Source organism: Pleurodeles waltl, chromosome 3_1 (assembly GCF_031143425.1).
Source record: "Pleurodeles waltl isolate 20211129_DDA chromosome 3_1, aPleWal1.hap1.20221129, whole genome shotgun sequence".
Lineage (NCBI taxonomy): Eukaryota > Metazoa > Chordata > Amphibia > Caudata > Salamandridae > Pleurodeles > Pleurodeles waltl.
In genome coordinates this window covers 1,651,189,627-1,651,202,862 of record NC_090440.1, presented here as the reverse complement: position 1 = coordinate 1,651,202,862, position 13,236 = coordinate 1,651,189,627, and the positions used below count along the sequence as shown (strand labels likewise).

General features: G+C 44.6%; 1 protein-coding gene across 1 annotated transcript in view; it reads left to right on the top strand.

Annotated features, from left to right (window-relative positions):
* Positions 1-13,236, top strand: part of LOC138283610 (dynein axonemal heavy chain 11-like) — a 2,790,563-nt gene that overhangs the window by 974,867 nt on the left and 1,802,460 nt on the right. Inside the window, exons 34-35 of the mRNA XM_069221547.1 lie at positions 7,172-7,405; positions 8,824-8,955. Of these exons, the coding sequence (XP_069077648.1) occupies positions 7,172-7,405; positions 8,824-8,955 (366 nt within the window). The remainder of the gene's footprint in view (positions 1-7,171; positions 7,406-8,823; positions 8,956-13,236) is intronic.

Below are 13,236 nucleotides of genomic sequence, written 5' to 3'. Positions count from 1 at the left end.
CAAGGCCTTTTGAGGTCATAGACGTGGGCCTGGCAGGCAGCATGTAAACCAGTAGGGACATCAGTCTGCCCATTCTCCTGCATCTGCCCCTGCTGCAACAGCTACTTAATTTATTTAGTTTTCCCCTAGTGTTGTATGTCCATCCAGTGGTAGGACAGGATCCAGTGTTTCCTCCCATAGTGGCAATTCATCATATTTGACAGATGTATCCTATCATTTCTTTCAGCCCCACTAAACACTCCCCCTACATTAGAGAGAATTATCCACATGTACAGTCTCTTGGAAGAAGTGTGAGTGGTACTCTCCAAGGGTGCTATTGGAAGGGTACCAGACTTGGCACAAATAGAGGGTTAATACTCTATCTATTTACTTGTGCAAAAAAATTATGAGGTTTTCTGGCCTATTTTGGACCTGGACCTCTGGAAGCCTCCTTGCAGAAGGACAATTTAAAAATGCTCACTAGGGCCCAAATCCTGTCTGTCCTAGACTCAGGTGATCCTGGACCTGGATGACTAGGTGGTGCCCTTGGCCCTGAAGGATGTGCCTTTTGATATGCATACCTTGAAGTCTCACAGGCATGACTTGCTGTTCAAGATAGGTCATGAGCATTTTTAGTTTGCTGTGTTCCCTTTCAGCCTCACAAGTGCTTCTATGCATTTACAAAAGTGATGGTGGTGGTCACGGCCCATTGTGGAGATGGTGTATGGATGACTGGCTGTTGAAGTCACGCTCACCACTCTTTCTGTCACTGGTTAATCTCCTGACATCATTGGGGTTCACTATCAATAAGCTGAAGCTGCACCTGACTCCCTTGCAGAGACTTCCAGTTACTGAAGCTGCTTTGGACACAGTGCATTTCCAGGCTTTTCCTCTGTTGCAATAACTCCGGAGCGTTCAGGCTATGATCTTGATGTTTCAGCCTCAGTCCTGGATCATTATGAGAGCAGCTATGAGGCTTTTTGGCCTTCCAAACTACTGCAGGTTGAATATGAAGTTTCTCCAATGTAATCTGAAATTCCAAAGGGCCCAGCATCAAGGAAATCTGCTGAATGTCATTTGGATTGAGGAGGAGACTACTCATGATCTGCAGTGGCAGCTGCTCAAACAAAAGTGGTCGATTGATACGCTTCTCCCCCTTCCCAACGCTCAGAGCTGATGGTAGGGACAGATGTGTGACTGCTGGGCTAGGGAGGCTCTATGAGGGGGAGGGAGATCAAGGGACTTTGGTCTGCAGCAAACGCTCAACTCCACATCAATATGTTGGAGTTGTGAGCCATTCTCCTGGGTCTGAAGGCCTTCCTGTTCATCAAAGGGAGGTTGGTGTAGTTTCTCATGGATAACTCTACTGCCATTGTTATACAGTTCCTACCAAAATAATAGGACTGCGTATTAGGATGACAGAACTTCAGAATACAGGGACTGAATCCACCCACACCATCAGAAGCTATCAGCCTAATTCCTGGCTAGCACATAGTACCTCACCTCAAATCCCTAACCTTCCCAGGTTGGAAGGTGATTATGTCAACCTGAACATGACATTCTAATCCCCAATGGAATCTTGGAAACTTATCTTATCATTTTGTTGTCTTACTCATGCATGCACAGGCAAAAAACAAGAGAGATACTAGATAAGTATTGTAGTTTTGCATAGAGAGAATACGTTGCCATATTAGGCAGCTGAAACAATGCAACTTTACCAGCATTATGAACATGGTGAAAAGAATAAACAGTCCCAATGTGGCAAATGATTTCTAGATGTTCCTACCTAACATTAGCCCTACACTGAGAGTATAGTGACTAAACCATCTGCCTGATCTAAGTGGATAGCCATAGCCGCCATAACTGGTGAACTGAACCAGGAAATCGGCCTGTAGTGTAGTTGGCAATGTTTTTTTGCAAACTGATAAATCAGCCCAAGCAGAGCTGCATGTCAAACACAGCATTCCTCTCAAGACGGTCGCAGCTGTAGTGCTCCTCTGACCCTTCTGAGTCAGTGCATGGTTTATATAATCAAAGCCACACTGTGTTAGAGGCACTGCTTTGATTGAATGATATGTCTAGATGTTAGAAGCTGTCTCCGAACGGGCAGGGCAAGCAGAGGATATCTTGTACTATATTCATAGCCTTGAACATAGTGTACAGACTACATGTCGAGAAAGACTGACTAAAACAAGCAGCATGTACATGTATTCTTGGAATATCTTCCACGCCTAAATGTGCAAAATCTCAGTGCTAAAAGCGATGTCAGCGAACACATGTAAAGCGAAAAATATAAAACTGAGCTAAATTGAAGCTAAAAATGGAGAATTAACACGGGCCAAGAAGGCCTCACAACAGCATGTGGTATTGCAACAAAGATGGTAGACTGCATTCCTGGGTCTTGTGCCAGAAGGCTCTGTGCATCTGGAGTTGGTTGGAGCAGCAGGGCATTTCTCTGATTGTGAATCATCTAGGCAAATCCCTGATTGCCAGAGTGGACGAGCTGAGCAGACAGCATCTGGCAGGTCAAGAATTGTGTTGCCATCCCAAAGTGGTGCAGTGCATCTATCAGCAGTTGAGAGAACCCTATCTAGACATTTTTACCACAGTTAGGAACACAAATATAAAAAGCTTCCTGCTTTGAAATTTCCTGCAAGAACACCAGTTAGGACATGCAATGCTGCTGGAATTGAGCACAGGTTCCTTGCATGCTTTTCTGCCTCTGCATTTCTGCACTGAGATTTGGCAAAGATTGTGAACACAGGAAAGGCAGGGGCATAGCTTAATCAGTGAGTTTCAGGAGGCATGAATCTCAGATTTCCCAAATAAAAAAGCAGTGGGCTGAAGGTTGGAGGTGTGAAACACCTAAGGTTCAGGATGGAGCGTTTCCATGAGGGACAGGGTCAGTACTGATTTGCAATAGGTTGGCCTCTGTTTAGAGGGCACAGTGGGTGAAAAATAATTGGTTGTATGCTACCCGGAGCATTAGCTACTGACTATTTGCAAGCATTCTCCCCCATTGCCCTTTGGGTATTTGTTTGCCAATAGTATGCTTGGATACTTGAGACTTTTGCAGCTTGCCAAGTCCTCTAGTGCCAATGTTATTGAATTCCAAAAAGGAGTATATTTTGTGCGCATAGAAGGAGTACTTCTGGGGGGACAGATTTACAACTTTTTTGTAAATTTATCACTATATATTTAAGATCCGACTTTAAAAATTGAACAAATTGAAACTTCTTAGTGAAATGAGAAGGACAAGAAAATCTGGTACAGATATCTCAGAGCCCACTCAGGGCCCCCAAAACTAGCTACTAACTCAAGAATATATTAAAGGGTTGTCACACAGCAAGCACCCTCGCTGCAGCTTCTCCACTGCCTGTCCCACTTGTGCCTCATAGTTCTCACTGTGAACTTATTACTCCAGTCACATGCAACACAATGGCCTTGAGTCCATGTGCCCTGGGACCACTTATTCTAAATATATTTTCACTTAATGGTAGAGTTGTCGAATCAGTGCATGTGACCAGGGCTCCATGTTTGTAGTCCTCGTCTTTTACAAATTATTTTATCAAGTGAGTTGGGGCCTATGTACTGAGCCAGAGTTGCAAATAATAAATAAACCCAGGATTTGTGAAGGGTCAGCAACTCACCCGTGATGGTCTGAAGGTGCTGAAGCGTGGGCACAGGGGGATTAAGTAATTTGCCCAGAATCACAGGATGTTGACCCGCTGAGACTCAAACCTGGGTCCTATAGCTCTGACTTCAGCAGCTCAGGATGTTAGGCCACATCCTCTCCCTAATAGAGGAAGGTGCGCAGAGCTGAACATGAGTCTGGCTTGGCTCTAAAAGTCTGTGCTTTAACCAAACCATGAAAACTTTTGGCATGGTATATCATGCAACAAACATAAATAAAAATATGATACAATCTCTTCAAAATTAAAAAAATGTACTTTTTTAACACGTGGAAGGGTTTCACCGCAGGATGTCAGATTAAATCACTGCTAATGTTGCAAATTTATTAAAAGTTATAGTTTTTCAAAACATTCATGGCTCGCTACCCAACGACAATATCATTAGTGAAGTAAGAGGCCAGTCTGTAGTCATGTAAACCCTAAATGTGGCCTAGATTCTTATTACAGATAGTCCAAAATTATAGTCTAATATATCAAATATAAGAGTTGCTTGTACAGTGCACATCCTGTGGTCAAGTATTTAAAAGTGCATTCATTTGTGATAATAAAGAAAAAAGAGGCTCTGAGAAGTAAAATATTTGCCAAAGATCACACAAATTGGACATCAAGGGATTGATTCCAGGTTATCTGATTTCAAGTTTTGAATTCCAGCCACCAGATGGTTATCTCTGTCTCTCTCTCTCTCCTGTTTCCATCAGTGGTCAATGTTTTGTCTTTCATTCTTGGCTCACAGGGAGAAAATCCAACACAGAGGTAGCAGAGCTGTCTCAGTGCCCCCAAATCCAACTGCCAAGCTAACTATTCATTTATTTAGGAGAGACTCACACCTGAAACACCTTCCCTTGAAGTTACACCCTTAAAGACAGAGACCTCCACCCACATCGGTGCACTCCTCAACTACATGCCTAGTGGAAACTGACTGCTTGACCTGCCATCTGAGGCGGTGGATGTCTTGCTTGCTGCCAGACACCCTTACACTAAATATATTGACATTGGGTGAGACGCTTGTAAGATTGACCATTATCAGTAAAACTGTTGGGCATCCTTTTGTTTGTTTTATCTTTAGCGAAGTACGACCTTGCAGTGAGCACCATTAAAAATATTTGTCTGCCTATTTGGTCTTTCCAAGCTTACCAGATTAACTGCTCTTGTTTAAAATGTGCAATGACATGTAATACGTTTCCTCCCAAGCCGCTTGTCATGCTTCAGTGGAACCTTAAATTGGTTGTCACATTTTTCATGTGTGCATCCTTCAAGCTGATACATAGTTACTTGCTGACTTTGAAGACTACCTTCTCATTGCAATTACACAAGTTTGTCATGTGATAATTTTCCAAAGGCTTTTGGATCAGCTGCAACACACTACCTTTTTCCCAGACAAGATGGTGTTGATGACTCAAGCAGTGTTCTTGTCAAAGGTCATGAGTCTTTTTCTTAAGAAAGGAGGAGAAGATCTATTGGCTGAACCCCAAAAGGGCTTTAAGCATTTACATTCATCATACCAACAAAAACCTTTTTGTGGGGTTCTCTTGGGTGAAGAAAGGAAAGGCTGTGCAGAAGAGGATACAGTTGTAGTAGATAATTCTTTGCATCAAGTGCTGCCACAAGCTGGCCAAGAAGCAGTCCTAGAGGGTCTGACAGCCGATTCCACGAGGGCTAAGGCTACTACTACTGCCCAGGGTTGCAGATTGCTTGTCCTTGATATCTGCCAGGCTGCAACATGGACGTCAGTGCATACAATCATGAAGAACTACTGCTTGGACAGCCAGGTCTGGAGGAAAAGACACTTCACCCACTCGGTCCTACAAGACCTTTTGGTCTGAAGTCCAGTACCTAGGAAGGTACTGCTTTGGTATTTATAGTAAGTGAGGATTGCATGGTTAGAATTAACCATCAGAATAGGATGTTACTTACATTTAATGCTGTAGCTGGTGGATACTCAATTTAACCAGAATTCCTCACCCCATCCTGTTGTGTAAAGTGACCTCTTTTTAACAACTAAAAAGGTCCCATGTTAGAGATCAGTGCACTAGTATCAACAAATGTTCATGCTTCACGTCTGAGTGCACGGAAAGAGAAATAAGAAACTAATGCCAGTGCGTAGGTGCAGTGCTTTTATGTGGCTCCGCTCCTTCACTTCCGGGTCCATATGGAGCCAAAGTGGAGCCAATCACAAAGCCACACAACACCACCTAGTGGTAGCACTACTGAACAAAATTATCCAAATCCAGTCTGGCACCTGGGAAGCATTCTAAATTAGCAGTTTGTGGTTGGGTAGAGTATCAATCAGAAAGAGCTTTATCAAAAGTAATTAACCTGTTTTTTTAAAACTCACCTCTGTGCTTCACAGGAGTAATACTGCCTTGCAAGTGATAATAGATCAAATGTATTAATGACGATGAATAATTTAAGCTACTAACGTAGTTTATTGCCAATATATCATGTACATACATTTATCTTTGATGTGTTATTACATTAATCATGCAGTTATTAAGGCACTTTAATGCTGGCAGTTATTGGGGAGTCATAAGGGCAAAGGTCGTACAACATCACTTCCTGGGAAGATCCAGGGTCAAGGGTCATATGATGTCACTTCACATGATGTCATTGAGGTCAAAGCGTATATGATGTCACTTCTCCCACCACTGGCTTTTAGGTAAATTGATGCCCATGTTAGATATATTGGTCTGTGATTTGTTACAGTCAGGGCCAGCTTTAGTGCAGTGCGAGCGGTGCGACGCACAGGGTGCTGACCTGGATTGGGGGGTGCTGGCATCAGGGGGGCGCTGTGTTTAGCAGTAACTTACAAAACTTGCGATTTAAAAGCACCTGCTGAAAAGTTCCTTGTGCATCCAGCATTCAGGAAACAATTAAGATGTCAAGATATTTCTTGTGATTAATGTTCCTGCTAGGGAGAGAGATGGGAGTTTTGTCTAGCGGCAGGTATGACTCACTATAAAGTAGCAAAGAGGGTTAATATGCCTGCTGCAAAGAACAGAACTCTATTTAATGTGGATAGTTGAGTGGGTTGTTAAAAGTGGATTAGTAAACCCAGCTTTTATAAGTGCTTTAAAACTAATGAATGTGTGTAAAAGTGGGGCAATGGAGAGCTGAGGGGCACATTTGCCGTGTGGTAGTGAGGGAATATGAAGAGGTGGTCATGAGGTGGGGGGTGCGCCAAAAAAGACATTTGCACAGGGCACCACCAGTGCTAGAGCCGCCCCTGGTTACAGTTGCTGCATTAGTTTGGATATGGGAGCATTTACAAAATTAAATCATTCAAAATGAAAAGTTTCCCTACAGGTTATGTGTGCAAATTAATTAAACACATATAGTATACTACCTTGGTAAACTAAATTGCTTTTGCCCTCCATGGCAGTCTTCAGGCTAATGAAAGCGTGTCTAGTGTTCTCAAAGGTTGTCTGTATGTCAGTTTACAATGTTCCCTGGATTTACATTCAACAAACATTTCAATAATTTTGTGTATTTGCTTATTGCAGGCGGAAGGATGGTTACGTCATTTGGAAGAAGCCATGCATTCAGCGGTCCGACGGGAGATCATGGAAGCAATCTCAGCATATGAAGACAAGCCACGAGATCAGTGGCTTTTTGACTACTCTGCCCAGGCCGCTTTAACTGGTAGTCAAATCTGGTGGGTTGCTGATGTTGGAATTGCCTTTGAACGGCTTGAAGAAGGGTTTGAAACAGCACTTAAAGATTACAATCGCAAGCAGGTATGGACTTGGTTAACAGTGTGAAGAGCATAGCACTACTACACCTGTACATGGTCTCTGCACGATAGAAACTGTCGATTCTGGCCACTCTATATTTATTATGTTACTAAGTAAGACTGTACTGTACTTGTGAATCATCTGCATGCAATTGCATGTGTGTGTGTGTGTGTGCGTGCATGAGGGAAACAAGCTCTGCGCTTTATCTCATACCTGTACTGTGAAGGAGGGAAGCTTGAGCTACTATTGTTATATTGCACTGTAACTACTTGCTTTGCCATTGGTTGTCTTATAATGCACTGTAACTACTTGCTTTGTCATTGGTTGTCTTATTTATATCAGAGGTGCTTCCCTGAAAGGTATGGTACTGCACCAGGCATACTTTTAGCCTTTTGCACTGTACCACCTGCCCAGTGGCGGCCAATAATTTGAAAAGGTTGTGGTTGCACTTGTTATGGGTCAACCAATGAGAGGCGGTGAGTAGGATGGGGTCAGTGAGATTGCTGACCCACCACGCCCTGTAACGTACGTCACTGATAGTCACTCAGGGGGTTATTCTAACTTTGGAGGAGTGTTAATCCGTCCCAAAAGTGACGGTAAAGTGACGGATATACCACCAGCCGTATTACGAGTTCCATAGGATATAATGGACTCGTAATACGGCTGGTGGGAAATCCGTCACTTTTCCGTCACTTTTGGGACGGATTAACACCTCCTCCAAAGTTAGAATAACCCCCTCAGTCCTCAGCACTTCATGACTTTAAACTGAAGCCCTCAGGTCCGAGACTATCAGTGATGATCTTCCTCACCAAGTAATTTGCCTGGCTGAAAAGATCACTCCCACAGGGATGGCGGTCAGCTCAGGCAGCCAGACAGCTTCACATTTAGCATATGTACTGCCCTGGCTGCCTGACCTGAAAACAAAGGGTGTTTGTCAGGCTGACCTTTACTCAGCCTGACAGAGACTCTTCAAGTTTGGCAAAAGGTGGAAGAGCTTGGCTTCTCCACTATTAAGAAGGGTCCACTGCTGCAGCTGCCATTTATATTGTGATGCTTCTTTGTGTAGGTGCAAGGAGGCAAGCCAGAGTTATGGGGCCCAGAATATACCAGCATTAAACGTGCCTATTTGTAGTATCTCAATACAATTACCTGACTGTATTCCACATGCATATTACGGAAATAAAACAGCCTTTCAAAACAGTAAACCCTCACAATGCACAGAAGTTGTAATTGTTACCATCAGGTGGATTTTCATTGTTAGAGACTCCGTGTTAGAAAGCAATCTCGTGATTAGTGAAAAAAGTTATTTGCCTTGATTGAAACCGCTCATACAGACACCCGTAACTGCTCCATTTAGCACTTGACACATAATAGATTTTTTCATGGTGTAATATCTCCATTGAAATATAATTATTTTGCAGATTGCTCAGCTGAATGCCCTTATCAACATGCTGCTAGGGGAGCTCACCCCTGGCGACCGTCAGAAGATCATGACAATATGCACAATTGATGTGCACGCCAGAGACGTCGTGGCGAAGCTTATAGCTCAGAAGGTAATTCGTTGCAGGGCAATTACACTAATGCATTTTTAAAAGCATAAAATAAAGAATCCTTTCATTTGTTGAAAAGGTATGCGCTTTGCTTACATATTTAAGTGACAGCGTGTTTTGATTCAGTCAAGTTTTTTTTTAAACGTTTTTTTTGCCACAAAGTTAGATAATTCCATTAACCAGTTAAAGAATTGCAAACTCTCAATATGCTTTTGTCTAAATATTTGAAGTCTTTTGGTTCGATTTGCGAGACGTTTGTGCCAGCATACAACTAATTTCTTCTGGCGAAAAAGGAGCCAGTTTGAAAAAATACATTTCGAAACAGTTTGGTGAGTGGGAGTGACATTCGATTGTGGAAATGTCAGGCAAATAGGACCATAACTGTCAGTCGCCTCACAGGTGCAGGGAAACCTAAGGGTCAATGTCTAGTGATTTCCCCATGCATCCCTCTTACCACATGCATCTTGGAAGCAGGTATTTCTTGATCAGAGAACTAAAAATGCGTTGGCCGGATAAGTAGTTCTTTACGCATGTCATGTTTGCATATTTTCTGGGGTGTAGAGTGTGTCGTACAGTTCTTCCGTACAATTCCAATCTGGGGTCAAGTTTTGACAGACCTATCAACCTATAAAACAAGCATTGGCAACACCAGTAGGTCTCGCCTATACAAGAGCTGTTGGCTTTGGCAATGTGTTTTGCTATGTTGTACACCAGTGTGGCTGCTGTTCAACATGGCTATAAGTTAGTGGCATGGAGTGTAAGATTGAAGTGGGGTAGGTGAGTGTTGTAGAGTGGATTTGTTGTAATGCCATAGAGTGGAATAGTAGTAGAGTGTCACAGAGTTAAGTAGAGGGGAGTACAGTCAGTGGCAGAAAGTGTTGTAGAGAGACGTGGGTGGAATAGGGTGAGTGAGTTGGAGTGGATTGAGGTAGTGAGGTGGATTAGATTGGAGTAGAGTGTGGTGGATTGTATTGGGGTGGGGTGGAGTGGATTGGCGTAGTGTAGATAGCATTAGAGTGGGGTGGATTGAAATGGAGTGAGGTAGATGGGGTTGGGATGGATCAGAGTAGTGTGGATTAGATTGGATTGGGTTGGGTGGTTTGAATTGGAGTGATAGGAGTGGGTCCGATTGGATTGGATTGGGGTGTAGTGGGTGGATTAGACTGGACTGCATTGGACTGGAGTGGGGTGGATTGGGTTGGAGTGGGGTGGGGTATATTGGATTTACTGGATTGGAGTGGGGTGGATTGAACTGGAGTGGGGTGGACTGGACTAGAGTGATGTGGATAGGATTGAAGTGGGGTGGATTGTTTAGGAGTGGGGTGGATTGGACTGGACGGATTGGATTGGAGTGGGCTGGTTGGATTAGAGTGGGGCAGGCTGAATGGATTGGAGTGGGGAGGACTGAACTGGAGTGGAGTGGGGTGTATTGGAGTAGTGCGGTTAATTGGAGTGAGTGGGGTGGCGTGGAATGGATTGGAGTGGGATGGATTCAAGTGTAGTGGATTGGACTGGAGTAGGGTGGATTGAAATGGGGTGGGGTGGATTGGATTGGGGCGTGGGGCTGCAGTGGAAGGGATTGAAGTGAGGTGCCATGGATTGGATTGGATTGGGGTGGATTGGTTTGGAGTGAGGTGGATTGACTGGGTGGGGTGGATTGGAGTGCAGTGGGTGGATAGATTTGATTGGAGTGGAGTAAATTGAATTGGAATGGGGTGGGGTGGAGTTGATTGGGTTGGGGTGGGGTGGATTGGTGTGGAGTGGATTGGGTTGTAGTCGGGGGATTGGAGTGGGAAAGGCTGGATGGATTGGACTGGAGTGTGGTGGACTGAAGTGGGGTGGGGTGGATTGGGGTAGAGTGAGGTGGATTGCAGTGTAGTGGGGTAGATTAGAGTGGGGTAAGGTAGAGTTGATTGAAATGGGATGGGTGTGGTGGATTGGATTGGGGTTGTTTGGATGGGTGGTGTGGATTGGAGTCGGGTGGATTGGAGTTGCGGGGAATGGACTGGTGTGGACTTGAGTGGGGTGGATTGGATTGGGGTGTATCAGGTTGGGGTGGAGTGGAGTCGATTGGAATGAGGTGGATTAGATTGAGTGTGGGGATTCGATTGGGGTGGACTGATTAGGGGTGGACTGGTGTGGGGTGGATCAGGTTGGGGTGGACTGGAGTGGGGTGGGGTGGATTGGAGGGATTGTGCTGGATTGGACTGGATTGGAGTGGGTTGGATTGGGTTGATGTTGAGTGGATTGGATTGGATTGGTGTGGATTGTATTGATTGACGAGGGTTGGACTGGATTGAAGTGGGCTTGATTAAGGTGGTTTGGAGTGGGGTGTATTGGACTGAAGTATGGTGGCTTAATGGGAACTGGATTGGACTGGGGTGGGTAGATTAAAGTGGATTGTATTGGAGTGGGATAGACAGGGGTGATGTGAGTGGATTGGAGTGAGGTAGATTGGGTAGCAGTGGACTTGACTGGAGTGGGGTGGATTGGATTGGACTGAGTGCAGCAAGTTAGATTGAAGTAGGGTAGGTTGGATTGGCATGAGTTGGATTGGGGTGGGGTTGGATTGATGAGTTGCATTGGAGTAGGGTGGGATGGATTGGGATGGGTTGGATTGGGGTGGATCAAACAGGAGTGGGGTGGATCGGACTGAAGTGAGGTGAATTGGACTGGAATGGATTGGGGTGGGTGGGTTGGGGTGGATTGGTTTGAATTGGGGTGAGGTGTATTGGATTGGAGTGGGGTAGACTGGACTGGGCTGGATTGGGGTGGATTTGATTGTGTGGGGTAGAATGGATTTGTGTGAGGTGGACTGGATTGGAGTGGAGTGGATTGTGGAGAATTAGATTGGGGTGCATTGGGATGAGTGGAGTGGATTGGATTGGAGTGAGGTGAGGTGGATTTGATTGAGTGAGGTGAGGTGTGTGTTTGGGATTGGAGTGGGGCAGGGTGGAGTAGGGCAAGTTGGATTGTGGCAGGTTGTTGTGGATTAAAATGGGACAGATTGGAGTGGGGCAGATTGGAATGGGTTGAAGTGGGGCAGGTTGGAATGGGTTTGAGTGGGGCAAGTTGTTTTTGATTGAATTGGGGTAGATTGGAGTGGGGCAGCTTGCTATGGATTGGAGTGGGACAAATTGGAGTGTGGCAGATTGATTTGTATTGGAGTGGGGCAGATTGGAGTGTGGCAGTTTATTTTGGATCACATAGAACAGATTGGAGTGGGAAAGATTGTATTAGGGTGGATTGGAATGGGGTAGACTGGAGTGGGGTGGGGTGCACTGGATTGGGTTGGATTGGATTGGAGTGGGTGAATTGTGTTGGTGGGTGGATTGGATGGGAGTGGGTTGGATTGGATGGAGTGGAGTGAATTGGGATGGAGTGGAATGAACTAGATTGGGGTGAAGGGGGTTGGATTAGAGTTGTGTTCAATGTTTTAGATTGGAGTGGGACATTTTTTTTTTGGATTTGAGTGGGGCAGATTGGAATGCGGCGGATTGGAGTGGGCAGATTGGAGTGTGGTGGATTTGAGTGAGATAAATTGTTTTGGTTTGGAGTGGGGCAGATTGTTCTGGATTGAAGTGGGGCAGATTGGAGTGAGGTGGACTGGAGTAGGGCAGATTGTTTTAGATTGGAGTGGGGCAGATTGTTTTTGATTGGCGGGCAACAGATTCCAGTGGGGCAGATTGTTTTGGATTGGGGCAGACTAGAATGGGGCAGATTATTTTAGACTGGAGTAGGACAGAGTGTTTTGGATTGTAGTGGGGCAGATTGGAGTTGGGTAGATGGGAATGAGGCAAATTGTTTTGGATTCGGGTAGGGCAGATTGTTTTGGATTGGAGAAGGGTAGATTGTTTTGGAGTGGTAAAGATTGTTTTTGATTTGAGTGGGGCGAATTGGAGTGGGACAGATTAGGGTGGGTTGGGTGGATTGGAGTGGGCTGGGGTGGGTTAGAGCGGATTGGATTGGGGTGAGTGGTTTGGAGTGGAGTTGGTTGAATTGGTGTGGGATACAGTGGGGTGGATTGCAGTGGGGCGGATTGAAGTGGGTTTAGGTCTACTGTACGATTATGTATTAAAGCATCATTTCAGGAATTACGCATAATAAGGAAACAATGTCACTTTGCAATATTTCAAACAAGTTTATAGTCATCTTTTGAGAAGAGCACCCACAAGCAGAAACAAAAGAAACCTGAGTGGAAATTGAGAAAAGACAATTTGGGAAAATAAAAAAAAGTTAGCTTTAAAAAATAAAACGTTGCTATTTTGAATGTCCTGCTGGGCA